General features: G+C 42.0%; 1 protein-coding gene across 3 annotated transcripts in view; it reads left to right on the forward strand.

The window, feature by feature from the left end:
• The first annotated feature begins 36 nt into the window (after positions 1-36).
• The window catches only part of LOC100883439 (uncharacterized), a 33,712-nt gene continuing 19,682 nt past the window's right edge, over positions 37-14,066 (forward strand). Inside the window, exons 1-2 of one of the 3 annotated variants that reach the window (XM_012285418.2) lie at positions 37-176; positions 754-2,451. In XM_012285418.2, the coding sequence (XP_012140808.1) occupies positions 799-2,451 (1,653 nt within the window). In that variant the 5' untranslated portion in view covers positions 37-176; positions 754-798. Of the gene's footprint in view, positions 2,452-14,066 lie in introns of all 3 variants that reach the window. The other 2 variants (XM_012285417.2, XM_003703265.3) reach the window with 2 other exon arrangements.

Here is a 14,066-nt window from a genome sequence, read left to right on the forward strand (position 1 = left end):
TGCATGAGTAAGTGTCAGAGGCACTCAGTACAGTTACTGACGGCCCGTACCGTGAACGATAGCCGTCGTCGTCGACCGTCGCCGTCGTCGTCCACGCTGCTGTTATCGTAGACAGCGTCGCATAGAGTCGTGTTCGTTTTACCATGAGTTGCTCTCGATAAACATATATGCAGTCAGTAAGTGGTGGTACTCGCTCTCTCTTTCTCTCTCCAGCTGTTCTTCATCGCTTTCGTACTTCGGTCTCTTCCTCTCTTCGTCGTTCTAACCGCGTTGTCCCCGGGGACGGATTTTCTGCGACTCGCGTGCAGCGTCGCGAATGTTTGCAGGTGTTTTGTATTCCGCGCGAACCAGCCTCCTAGAAGGACGTCCCCCGAGTGCCGTAAACACGACACGATAACGATAACGATCCTCGATGAGATGCAGTGCTTTCTTTCGTTAATCGGCTATTAGAGCTTTCGAAATTCGATTATGATCCCGTGCTCAGTGTGTACAATATGTTTCGCTGAACGCCCAGTTTCTCCGTGTACGATTTAAAGCGTGAAACATTCACACGGTCACGTAGTAGACTAAAGAATCAGCTAGCTCCAAATCGTACATCCCGCGCGGACAACTTGTTGCTCGTTTGCCGAAAGTAGTGACGTATTTGAACCGTTTGTATGAATTCGAAGTAAAGTTCACCTAGTCCCGCCTTACCCTGAACGTATCCTAAGGACAAAGAGTGAGAGAGAGAAAGAGGATCTTTTAATTGATAAGCAGGTGTAGCTCGTGAACGAAGTGACAGTGTTCTCGAATGTGTATATGAACGAGGTCGTCACGATGACCGTTCCACCGACACTGCCGGCGAAGACTCAGCCCCGGGACCCGAGTCAGGTTGCCCGACAGACTGTATCAATCCGGACTGTTTCCAGTCCCCCCACAGCTACTCTGAGCACCGGGGCCGGAGCAACGGTATTTGTCGGACTCGCAGCTCCTGGTGTCGATTCCGCGACTGCCTGTAGGAGAAGAATCCCGGAAGTGCAATCCGCGAACGGCTACGGTAAGCAGAGCACCGTGAAGTCGGCGCAGAGCCTAGCCAGTCAGCAACAGCAGCACGGACAACAACAGCAGCAGGCGGCACACGTGGTGAAGATCAAGATCAATCCGGATGGTGAGAAGAACGGAAGGGTGATATCGACCGTTCGATTGACTCTGGACGAGAACGTCGTCGGCCACGAAGCCGAGCAGGAGAACGGGATCGCGATCGCGTGCGAACATTCGAGCAAGCGTGACGGTGGTGTGGTCGTGAGTGCGACAAATCTGGAGAACGTGCAGCGTTGTGGAAGTGCCGGTGCCGGTGAAGGCTGTGTGAGGATCAGTGTTGGCTGCAACGCTTTCGAACGCAACAACAACATCAACAACAACAATAAAGACAAGCGCAATCGGAACGACAGCTCGGAGAAAGACATGGTTCACCGGGACACCTCGGAACCCTTGAATACCACCTCCGCGAATAACCGTTCTTCGAGCGCTTGTTTCTATTACAACTCGTATCCCAGCCATTTGAACGGGATGGTGATGTCCAGCGGACAATGTTCGCCCAGCGACACCCTGGACAGCGGTACGTGCAGCGACCTAGACGGTACGCCACCGCCTCTTCCCAAAAAGAAGAACTCCAGCACAGTCATATTAGCCAGCGAACAACACAATCGAACTGGAAGTCTGACCAGCAGTGGAGCGGAAGTGGACAGTGACGATAACGAGAGCAACATCAGCTGCGATTCTTTGAACGCCGGTGACTTGAACGACAGAATAGAGGAAATCAACGGCAACTCGAGCGAGGCCTTGAATTTTCGAGGACACTCGGAGAGTCATCTGGAAAACGGGCTGCAGAGTCGTCAGAAATATCGGGAAACCGATGACGTTCCAAACTTGAACCAATTAAACCTGTCGAACGAGAACAAGGAACGCATCATGGCTCCGGAAGTCCAATCAAATTCTTGTTCGATCAGAGCATCCCCCAGCGTGTCCCCGTCGCCGTCCGCGGCATCTTCGCTCTCGAAAGCGTCTTCCACACCGAGAATGAGGAGTCCGGAATTGACGAGCGAGCCAAATGGCAGGCTATCGTCGCCGGTGGTGAAGGAATGCACGTACGAGGAGAGGAAACAGGAGCAGGAGAGGATAGGACAGGAGTCCGTTGCCGGTGACGTTGACACGAGCATCAATCCTGTGACCGGCAAGAAGTACCTGTACGAGTACGACAGGTTCTACAAGTTTCACGTGAACGAACTGAAAGGAAACAACAAGGACACGAACAGGGGTGTGGTGTTAGGAGATAAGGATACCGACGAATGTTTCGCCGGTTACAAGATCCTCGAAAAGGAAGCCATTCGCAGTGCCAAGGGAACAGTCCGCGGTGTCAAGAACAGGGTACGAGCCGGTATCGCGACGTTCCTTCAAAAACCCTCCTCTCAGGTTGGTATAATTCGCTTCGTTGCTTTGCTCGATTCTACTCCGCGAACGATTCCTGGAATTCCTCTTGCGTGCCAATTAACGGACGATCACGACCGCTCAAGGAATGCTAAACAGATACGCAGGGAAGCGAATGAAAACTTTAAATTAAGCGATGTTTATCTGGACTCTAGACCGTAGTCTTTACGGAACATCGTTTGCTTTCAGAGTTTAAAAAACGAAATAAACAAATAACTTGTAGGATATGAATTTCAGGGTCGTATCAGTATATTTGGTAAAGCGAATATCGACTAGTAGATACAAGGTCTCTCTTGCAGTCCCCCTAAGCACGAGTCATACTCGTAATAATATTCCACGACATACCCGTAACTAAAGTACGTAATTCGTTCAAAGTACGTTACATCGTAACAAAACCTAACCGTACTTTCGTACAAGAAAAGTCATGGATCGTTGCCTGTATAAACAAAGATGCTGAAAAGCTAACAGGTCGTAAAGCAATTTACGGACTGTCGCGAAAGCTTTCCATTATTACGGTTGACAAAACGGCCTGGTCAGCAGATCGCTGTAGAAAATTGCGACAAAGACTTTGAAGCGAAGCGTCCATCTAGTTCTGACATGCCTCAAATATGACGGCGGTATAGAACCGGTAGGTCAGGCGCGAACGTCGGGCGTCGATTTGTTATGCAAATCAGTAGCTGACACCGTGATCAGCCGACGAGGCTTTCAACACGTTCGGTCGAATAGTATCGAATGGCAAGTTCGATCCTGTCGATCGACCGGAGTCCTATTTACCCGTCTCCGATACACTCGATTCGCGACCCCGACGGTGCTGGGTCGAAGCGAAAAGCGTTAGATTTACAGTTAGATCGGCTGCGTCCATCGACGACCAGTTTGGGCTCGACGTTGACTGGCGTCGATCGATGACGTAGCTGTCGAGTCCCATGTGGTCCCATTGCAAAGGTTTCCGGTGTTGCCAGGCGAGACAGCAGCGTGGTGCATAGAACGCCGGCGAATCGTACACACCGTCGATGCAGAACGGATCGACATAACGGTAGATCCGATAAAGCGATATTACGGCAACGTGCCGGAGAACGTGCTCGTTGTACCTAGCCGCAAACCGGTCCTCTTTCTTTGTTGCCGTGTTCTTCTTTCGCCTTTTTTCCCTGTCCCTTTGCACACCCTGCAACCTGTGTCTCACCCGGATTTTTCCGTCTACACGCGCATCCCTTTCGCGCGTGTATGACCGCGCCGTCTATTTCGGGAAATTACAAACCGAGAGAGACGGAGCACTCGGTCGCGCGCGCATTTCCTCTCAACTGGTAATCGCGAATTCGCCATACCTTTCACCCTTGGGAGCTCGCGTATTAACTCGATCGATGAGTTTTCCGGGAAGGTGGACGTGACTTTACCGGATTCTTGGGTTCCGAATATTTCCAAGGAAATTCTGCGAAAGAGGAGAAAGCTTTCGAAGAAAATTTACATTGCATCTGGGTTAGAGTTATGCTACTTTGTTAGGAAAGGATTTCTTCAGACGAATGGCACTTTGCCACGCGATAGATCAACACGTTCACTGTACACGCTATGGAAATTACTCTACATTAATATTATTAACATTACGGATTTAAAGGTCGGAGTCTTTAGTTTGAGCACACGGAGGTTTGTAAACCGAGAAATCTGGAGTTCAAAGGTTGTAGACGTTTGAGAACATCTGTAGATGTTTGAAGATGTTAGTATGCGGGGGTGTAAGGATCAGATGCAGAGATCTGGAAATGTAAGGTCACGGAATGTAGGGATTGGATCAAAGGATCTGGAGATGATAGTTTTGGAGGTCAATGTTCCTGCGGCTGTAGGTGTCTGAGGACTCACAGATCTGCGGATGTGGAAATCTGGGTTCTGGGAATCTAAACATCTGGATATCTATGAATCAGAGAATGTGAAAATGTCTGATCACCCATCTAACACCCATCTGAAAAAATATAGGAACTTGTACACCCAACATGACTATCATTTAGTTCCCACGTATTGTGTCAGCAAACGTCGCATCGCATAAAAATCCCCAAGAAGTCTAATTTCCAAAAAAGAACGGTGTGTTTGAACGTAAATTCGAAATTAAGGTTGACCAACTCTGTTACTTATTCAAGTCCACATCTCATCGCGTACACGCGTCGAAGCATTGACGCAACAGTGGTCGTCAGATTGTACAATATTCGCCAGCAAAGCGACGTAATGACCGCGTTTCGCAATGCGTTTCTTAAAACCTTCTCGCAACAGGTACATTTACGGGAGTCATTTACTTAGCGACAATTTTCCGCGGTTTCTTAACGCGTTTCATTAGCGGCGAGAAGAAAAAAGGGGAACGCAACGTTACGGTCAATGTTCTGACAGAACGAGCGAAGAAGGAATATCTCTCAGGTTTAGATTAGAGGACTCATTCGGTGAGAAGTAATCTGTGGCCACCGCTGTTGTAACTGTACCCGTTTTTCTGACCGTAGAAAAATGAGATCACCAGGTATGCAATTCGTTTCTTTATTCGATGGTACACGAAATCCGTTGCGGTTGTGCACAGAACGCGGTAACATTCTTAATCTCTCGTGTTACGCATAAATTTCGTTGTTATGTAGTCGGCTGGCTGCTGAGACGTTTATCGCGTTTTTTATTATCTCGTACGCGATATTAATAGCTGGACTGTGGTCAGGGTTATTGATAACAATCTATGTGGTGCATGTAGGTGGATAATTAATTGTTTGTTTACGACTTCAATTCTATTGTATTAACAAGACCAGCTGTGATACCGCGAAACTTTTAGAGAAAATCTAGCATGTTGAGTAGGACGGGTCAGCGCTGCAAATTCAGTTAAATTAATTATTTGCAGGAGAAGAAACTTTTGAGGAATCTGAATGAGACAATGGTATACACTAACAGATTCAAAGGTGACAATCATCATATAAAGAATGATTCGACATAAATAAGTAGATTTATGGGTATAGGTAATCCGGAGATATGAAAATCTTGAACTTCATAAATTATAAAATCTCGAGATAATATTTAATATATACAGACCCTTAGAATCCGTGTAATAAATCGTCCGAGATCTCCATAAGAATATTCCACTGTATTACTAAATTCCATTATATTGCCAACTCCGAAAGCGTACCATCCTGGCAATATAATGAGAGTCTCCCGTATTTTAAGCTGCAAGTTCCCCGAACAGTCGTAATTCACTAATACCAAAGTCCAAGTTGTACGATACAAAGTTCGAGGAGAAACAATTTATCGACGACCCAGATAACCAATCGTTTCGCAGTGAAAGATCCGTGCCGCAATCTCGGTCCAGCAGTTCGATTCCTTTTCTCTCGATAAATCATATTTGCCACTTCGATTCAGCTGCTGTTATTTCAGCCGCATTCGTCGGTTTCTAACCGGCATCCTGAATCACGGTAAAAGCCAGAACGAAGAGATTCCAGTAGGCAGCCTTGCGATGAGAAAACGCGGGATAGGAAGTCACGTGGTTACTTCCGCGTAGCTAACAATATGAAAGCAACGTTAGATATCGTCGCTGACATAACAGAGCACGTACGAACGGAAACCGCTGTCGTAATTTCCTGGTGCACGAAGCCGCTTCGCGGTATCGGGATGCATCTGGATGCTTCTCAGGCCTCTCTTATCACCGCTATCCTGTGCGTTATCGGTCGTATTATGCTAACGATGTGTCGGTTACGGTTTTAGAATCACCTGCTACTGATACTAGAGTTCTGGTATTCGATTTGGTGAAACTGGAATTTGGGAATTTGGGAATTGGGGAATTTAGGAAATTGGAAATTTAGGAGACAGGGGATTTAGGAGATGGGGGATTTAGAAAATTGGGAATTTAGGAATTTTGGAGTTTAGGAATTTGGGGATTTAGGGAATTGGGAATTTAGGAAATTGGGAATTAGGGATTCGGGGATTTATGAGATGGGGGATTTAGGAAATTGGGAATTTAGGAATTTTGGAGTTTAGGAATTTGGGGATTTAGGGAATTGGGAATTTAGGAAATTGGGGATTTAGGAAATTGGGAATTAGGGATTCGGGGATTTAGGAGATGGGGGATTTAGAAAATTGCGAATTTAGGAATTTGGGGATTTAGAAAATTGGGGATGTAGGTATTAGGGATTTAGGAAATTGGGAATTTAGGTATTAAGGGTTTATGAATTGGGGATTTGGGTATTGGGGATTTAGGTATTCGGAATTTAGGTATTGGGGTTTAGGAATTTGGGGATTTAGGAAATTGGGAATATAGGTATTGGGGATTTAGGAAATTGGGAATTCAGGTATTAGGGATTTAGGAAATTAGGAATTTAGGTATTGGGGATTTAGGAATTGGGGATTTGGGTATTGGGGATTTAGGAAATTGGGAAATTATGTGTTTGGGGATATAGAAAATTAAGAATTTAGGATTTTGGGGTATAGTACATGCGGAACCTGAAAATTTAAAAAATTGGAAATTTTTAATTTAACTATTTAGTAAATATCTATTCAGAAAATTAAATAGTAACAAATTCTAAGAACTCAAGAAATTGAAAATTTCTTAATTTAAAAGTTTAAGAAATGTCCCTTCAAAAAATCAAACAATAAAAAATTCTAAAAATCCGAAAATGTAAAACAGATATATAAATATTTAATAATCATGCAACTGCACGTAAGACACATAAATGTTCCTGTAGCAAGATATTTGCGACACTTTCCAACAACTTTCATTTCGTCCGTACACCAATTTAGCTTACTCCAATTATGTAACACACACTTCACCCCATTGATTCCGGCTTAAACATGAAATATGCAGTGGCACGCTAGAGCGTAGATACGCAGCCAAATACCACGTTGCACGTGCTTGTTTCGCGGCTTTGCGAACGATTAAACAACATTACAGGTGTAATTAAAACGTCGAGGTCCTAGCGATCGAATTATCCTGTTTCGGAATGCGTCCATTAAATTAAGGTCCCCATGGCACGCATACTGGACAGAGTTAGTCGATATGTATGGCTGAAAGTTTCATTAAAAATCTCGATCGTATCAGCAGCACCGCGGACGCACGCCAATTAAACGTAATTTGTAATGTAACGTAATTGACAGAACTGCGGCAGTAATGATCGATTAAATCTGTCGATCGGAGAGACGACAAAAACGTAATCTTGCAGAGGTTATAATCTTGTCTTGATTATCTTCTTTTTAGTTGTCGATGGAGAACAATTTTTTTAAGGATTTAATGTGCTTCGAGGTGACGGCGTTTAACTCTGCATGATTTAGCTCGATTACTTGATTTAATTAAAACTCTGAAAGTCAATATAATTTAAATGGACGCAATTTTCTTGTGGCTCAAGTCAACGCAATGCATTATACTTCAACGCTTCAAATTTAAGTAAATTCAATTAAGAAACACGCAAACCGACAAAACTGACAATTCTTAAAATGAAAAAATGTGCAAAATACCTAGATCACAACTATCAGAATCTTCTTAATCGAACACTTAGACGTCGCAGTACACATCACGCATTTTCTCAAAACTAGTTCGAGCAGGTATACACGATCAACCCACTTCGAGGAACCTGACGAAGAAGATGAAATGATCGATGATAAACACGGTAGAAACAACGACCCACTTCATCGCGCAGAGTCGCAAACTTTCTTTCCGATCGGTTCTGGCCTCGAGCCGTTCGAAATCGACACTTATGGCCAGGCGGTATGTCACGCTTCATGTTCTATTTCTTGGCGGTACTTGTTTGGTTTACACGCAAATAAACATTCAAATGAACTTTGAGCACCGGTATCGGTGGTTTTCATCGGGGACCAAAGAAACCAGGACGATGGAAATTGTTCATTTAATTCATTCGATCATTTTCTCGATCGAATTTAACGCTCGCGTAATGGTTAGAAAGTTTTTTTACAACCAGGAACTTTTTAGTTCGTTTCCTGATATTTTCTATGGTATTTATGGTTGATTATATTTCGTTATGGTATTTATGGATGATTAGGTTTTGCTAATGTTCGTTTTTAGTTGGTGAGTTTAGACGAATCAAATATTGAAGCAAGAGTTGGCTTAAAACAAGTTGAATTTTATTAAATTGTACGAGTTAGTTTTGTCGGTTTGTGTATTTCTTAATTTCTCAATTTCTTATTTTTGACATTTTCCAATTTTCCAATTTTCCAATTTTCCAATTTTCCAATTCCCACATTCCCTAATTCCCACATTTTCCAATTTCCACATTTCTCAATTTCCACATTTTCCAATTCCCACATTCTCCAATTTCCACATTTCCCAATTCCCATATTTCCCAATTCCCATATTCCCCAATTTCCACATTCCCCAATTCCCACACTTCCCAATTTCCACATTCCCCAATTTCCACATTTCCCAATTTCCACATTCCCCAATTCCCACATTTTCCAATTTCCACATTTCCCAATTCCCATATTTCCCAATTCCCATATTCCCCAATTCCCACATTTCCTAATTTCCACATTTCCCAATTTCCACATTTCCCAATTTCCACATTCCCCAATTTCCACATTTCCCAATTTCCACGTTCCCCAATTTCCACATTTCCCAATTCCCTCATTCCCCAATTTCCACATTCCCCAATTCCCACATTCCCCAATTCCCACATTTCCCAATTCCCAAATTTCCCAATTTCCACATTTCCCAAATTTCCCTATTTTCCAATTTCCAAATTTCCCAAGTCTCCAACCCCAAAATTTTCACCTTAAATTCCCAAGCACACATGTAAAATATCATCTCCAGCACCTCTATACATCCACACCATTACCACCAATCTGTCCATTACTACCAAAATAAAATTCCTTCCAATCAAAAACCAGTAATGTACCGATTCAGCGTTTCATATCTAACCATACCCTAAATAGTCAATTTGTCGATCGACACGAAAAACCCAATCACTTCTTACAAAAGTCAATTTCTTTCAATAGCACGAAATCCCTCCACGTCCTCGATCGGCACGTTTCTTGTCGAACAATTTTCGAAAGTGCCTCGATGTAACCGGCAAGGGTTGAATGAACCGGCAACAGCTAGTCGATAATCGGAATCGCGCAATCGAACAAGCAGGTACCACTTCTTCGACCCACTTGTTGGACTTCCGGTTTTTCGCAGTGGCAATTCCAGTGAGGAGATCGTGAATTTCCCGGTTAAAGAAAACGCGGTAGGCATGTCCACGAGACAAATCGGGCGGGAAAAGAGAAAGCGGGTCAAAGAGGCCACCGTGGCGACAGCAACAGCGACCAACAGTTTTAACCTCCTCTTGGATTCGTTCAACTCTGGTCTCCTTATTTCCTCTTCTTTCTCGAGCCTTTCAGATGATTCCGCCTCGATCGAACTTCGAAGTATGCCATTGAATTTGAATAAACGCCGTTTCTTCCATCGACGTAAGCCGCATTGCGGGATTATGAGTGCCGATCACTCTCACGGATATTCCATTTTTCGATTCAATGCTTTCCATACTGGGAGAATGAATTCGAAGCTCGATGGAGTTGATTGTTGGTCTGTTGACCTATTGTATTAGAGCTTGCGTGGAATGAGACACGCTGAGGGGAACGGTTATGGATATACCTTGCGGTACTTCATACAATCGCGAATTCTCCAAGTTCTGACATTCTAAGCCATAGTTCCGAAACTGTGCGGGGTCTAAGGAGGTGTCACCTTCAAAATTTCTGTCAAGTTCTGACATTCCAGTGACCCAAACTCTCGGAGCCTAGAGGTGACCCGAGGTCCAAAAAATTAGGTCTTAATATCTAAACCCTGAAATTCATCGCCAACATATCTCAAAGATTAACAGTTCAAAAATTTCAACAACACTTGTAAATTAAAAAGTCTCAAGTCTCTAAAATTTTGAAGCATCAAAATCCTAAAATTCTACAATTCAGAAATGCCAAAATTCCGTTACCCTTAAGTCTTAATATCTCACAACCCCGAAACCTAAATGTCAAATATCTGAAAGTCCAGAAATTATCTAAAGATCCAAAACTCAAAGATCCAAAAGTCCACCTGTCTCGAAATCTCAAATAAAAAAAAATTGCAAGTGCGCAAATTATTTTAATTCCGCAAGTCAGCGAAAAGTTTAAATTAGAAAATGAAACGACCGAGAGATTAGAATTAGAGCGTGTCGTACGGTACTCAGACAGTTCATTTTGAATTCCTTTTCATTCTCAATTTCTAACTTTTCCCCTCTTACTTATTTTTAATTTATGAGAGCCTTTCGTTTATAAATTCGATTTCTTCGCTCCGGTTAGTAGGTTTGGGTCACGATTAACCCGGCCATCGTTCGAAGGTTAAACGATAGGTGATTCGGTTTCTAACAGCTGATTAATAACGTTCTGTCTTGTGCTACTTTACGCAATCACCATTAACCCACTTCGACTTATTGTCCTCTTGAGGACAAAATCATTTTTATCGTCATGAATAGTTATTGATTATGCATCGAGAAGGAACGAATTAACGTGCTGTTGCATAGAAGATAATGGTGTGGCAAGATTTAATTAGAATTGTTAATACGATGACTGCAGCTGTTGAAATAGACACGTGTAAAACAAACGAAACACATGGTTGGAACTGCAAATTGAGTTAGCATGGTGAAGCTATATTGTAAATGTCAGAGACATTTGCGACAAAACTCTTTTTCAAAACATTTTTATTTTCAGAATATCTCGTTACACCTTCAGTGTACTCAGATCAATTAATATTTTTAATTAAATCATATGAGTAAAAGAAATTCTTTAGATGTACTTTAGATGTCCTTTCTTTAGATGTCACAAAAATTCAAGAATTATTCATAAAGAAAATAAAAAGGAATTTTTGTATTCTATCATTGAGTCAATAACATACACTAACGAATCAAAAAATGATACTAAAAAGTTATCTTATACGTATGTAACATATGTCTGCCCACGTGTGTCACTTTTCACTGCAGCAGACAGAACTTCAAGCTTTAAATTAATTTAAAATATGGTAATTTCGTAGATGATTAAATTCTCAAAACTTGTATGTCAGTTCAATACTCCCAGTAAGAAAGATAAAAGAAAAGGAATCCTCTATTTCTTTCCCCAACCTCAAGTGTTGAAAGACGCATCGAATCGTGAGGCACATCGCGCGAACAAATTTGACGCGTTTCCAAGCGTAACGGTAACTTCGATCGACAAAGCGTCCAGCACGAGGAAGGTGTAATCTTAGCTTCGATTATCGACTGCTGCCCATCGATCGGTTAGACTAATGGACAGATACGTGCCAAAGCTTACCACTCCCATTACTGAGATTTCAAGTGTTCTAATTTGTAAATATAGTGCATCGATTCTTTTGAATTACAAATTCTATGCTTTCGAATTTCCGAATGATAAGATTGTTGAGCATTTCTTTAAATTATGTGTCGCGACCTCAAACGGGGTCGCAAGGCGAAATAAGTCTTGAAAATTTAATTCGGTTGTAAAATCGCAATGCTCGCTGAGTTGAGTGAAACATTATATTTACATATTAAAAAATGCCACTAAGTGCATCATAACAGCGCTGTCACATTGCAGTTTCAGCATATATTTCAGAATCAAAATACGCTGCAACGCACAGTACGTTCTGCGTCGCACAGATATGTCGAGGTATGCAACAAAATTGAAGGTGTGGAATGAAAAATGTCAAACATGTCCAGCAGTATTGCGTCAAGATTTGTTATCCAGTAGAATACATATCTAACTAAAACGTTCTGTTTCATTAATTTTTCTATTCTATAAATAAATCTTACAACTACTTTTTATACATATGATGTGTACCTAAGAAATTGAGTATGGAAAAATATTTTAATTCTTGAATCTGGGGTCACGAAATAATTTAGAAAGAATAAATGATAGAAAGGGATCAGGTTAAGAATCTAGATAAATAAAATTTCGATAAGTAAGTCGTTGTACGAAGTTTCGCCGCGTACCGTTACGCGTTGACGAATTTTACATAACAGAGATGGGCGCGAGCCGCTTGGTCGCACTGGTAACCCAAAATTTCGGGAATTTGGTCACCAAGAACCGGTTTATCAAATCTATAACGGAAACGTTGGATATTCGAAAAGTTGTAACGGGAACGGGTTCGATTCCCGAAGCACGCGTCTCTCGAGAAGAGATATCGACCGGTAAACCTGTGTGATCGGTACCTAAGTGATTTCTAAATACCGTCGTGAAGAGAGATTTTTCCAGGTGACGATGGCTTCGTAAATCTTGGCAAAGGGATACGGGTCGCGTGCGAGTTATGCTCGCAGCTTTGGCGCGGATTCGAAAGCGGAGAAATGTGGACGAGAATGTGATGGTCTTTACGTTAAATGATCGGGGTAGCATGGAACAATAAAGTTGAATTGCATATAGGATAAACTGCGCTACAGGTTTTATGTAATCGAATTGTTGAAGATAATATTTAATTATAATTACAGAGGTTCCTGCATATAATAATGGCGTGCTGTATCGTAAATGCGAACATCCGCAGGGTAATTATAATTAAAACTCTTCGAAGTTTATTTATGAAGTGCTTCGAAACAAAATATGTAATAAAACCTGGGCTTTACTTTGGTATTTTGAAATATTGTTCGAACTTTTAATTAAACGATAATGTTTATTTGGGTTATTAATTGAAACGTTCTTAATAATTAGTTTTCGTGTTTTATTATATATGATCATTTGCATTGTAACATTTAACATGTCGATTATTATATATTTATCATGTCGTGTCAGTACGTATCATTATGTGTTGTCCTGTATTATTATGTCATACGTGTGCGGTAGGTACATGTCGAACCCATCACTGAATATGAACAACAGATCCGATTAAATCCAAAATGATCGTATTTGGAGTTCTCAGTGCATTAGTTGTGTATTGTAAATTGTACTAGTAAAGTGACATGATAGAGTAGTACTGTAATGCAATACGTACTCTTACAGTATTATACGATATATAATGAACTAAACTAAAGCTGGTTAAAGTGAATTAAAATTTACAATCTACAGAATAGACAGTCTATCAGTACAGAGTCTTCTACAACAGAGTACTGAAACTACTCTAGTATAATAATACAATGTAATAGAATATCAATAGAAGCTTATATGACAGTGCAATGCAACAAAATGGCGGTACTGTGCTACGTCAACAAAGAACTCATATCACAATATGTATGACAGCTAATAAGCGTATTAACAAAATTACTACTAAGTTACTACAAAGTAAGAAAATAGAAGAAACTAAAAGAAACGAAACAGTTCGGATCTTTCCAGAAAGATGCACCGTTCTTTCATCGCTCAGTTAACGATGCGCTTCTGCAACGTGCCAGCGCGCTCCATCATTACTCTTACATCATTTCTCGGAACTATGGCGCGGTTCCCACGAGACCGTGACTTTAGCCGAGAATGCAAATCCGTCGGACGATTAATTAGGATTCCCCCGTTGGCCGAGCCGGCGGCGTGTAATCGGTGCTCGTCGAGGCGCGTTTCGACGTCGGTACCGTCAGAAGAAAGGAAAAATCGTCCGTGGAAACCGACGGAATGCGGCTTTCCCGCTTTTGCATCCTGTCTGACATCCTTGACAAAACACCGCGGCAGAGGCGGTAATT

The sequence above is a fragment of the Megachile rotundata genome, chromosome 5 (genome assembly GCF_050947335.1).
Source record: "Megachile rotundata isolate GNS110a chromosome 5, iyMegRotu1, whole genome shotgun sequence".
Classification (NCBI taxonomy): Eukaryota; Metazoa; Arthropoda; class Insecta; order Hymenoptera; family Megachilidae; genus Megachile; species Megachile rotundata.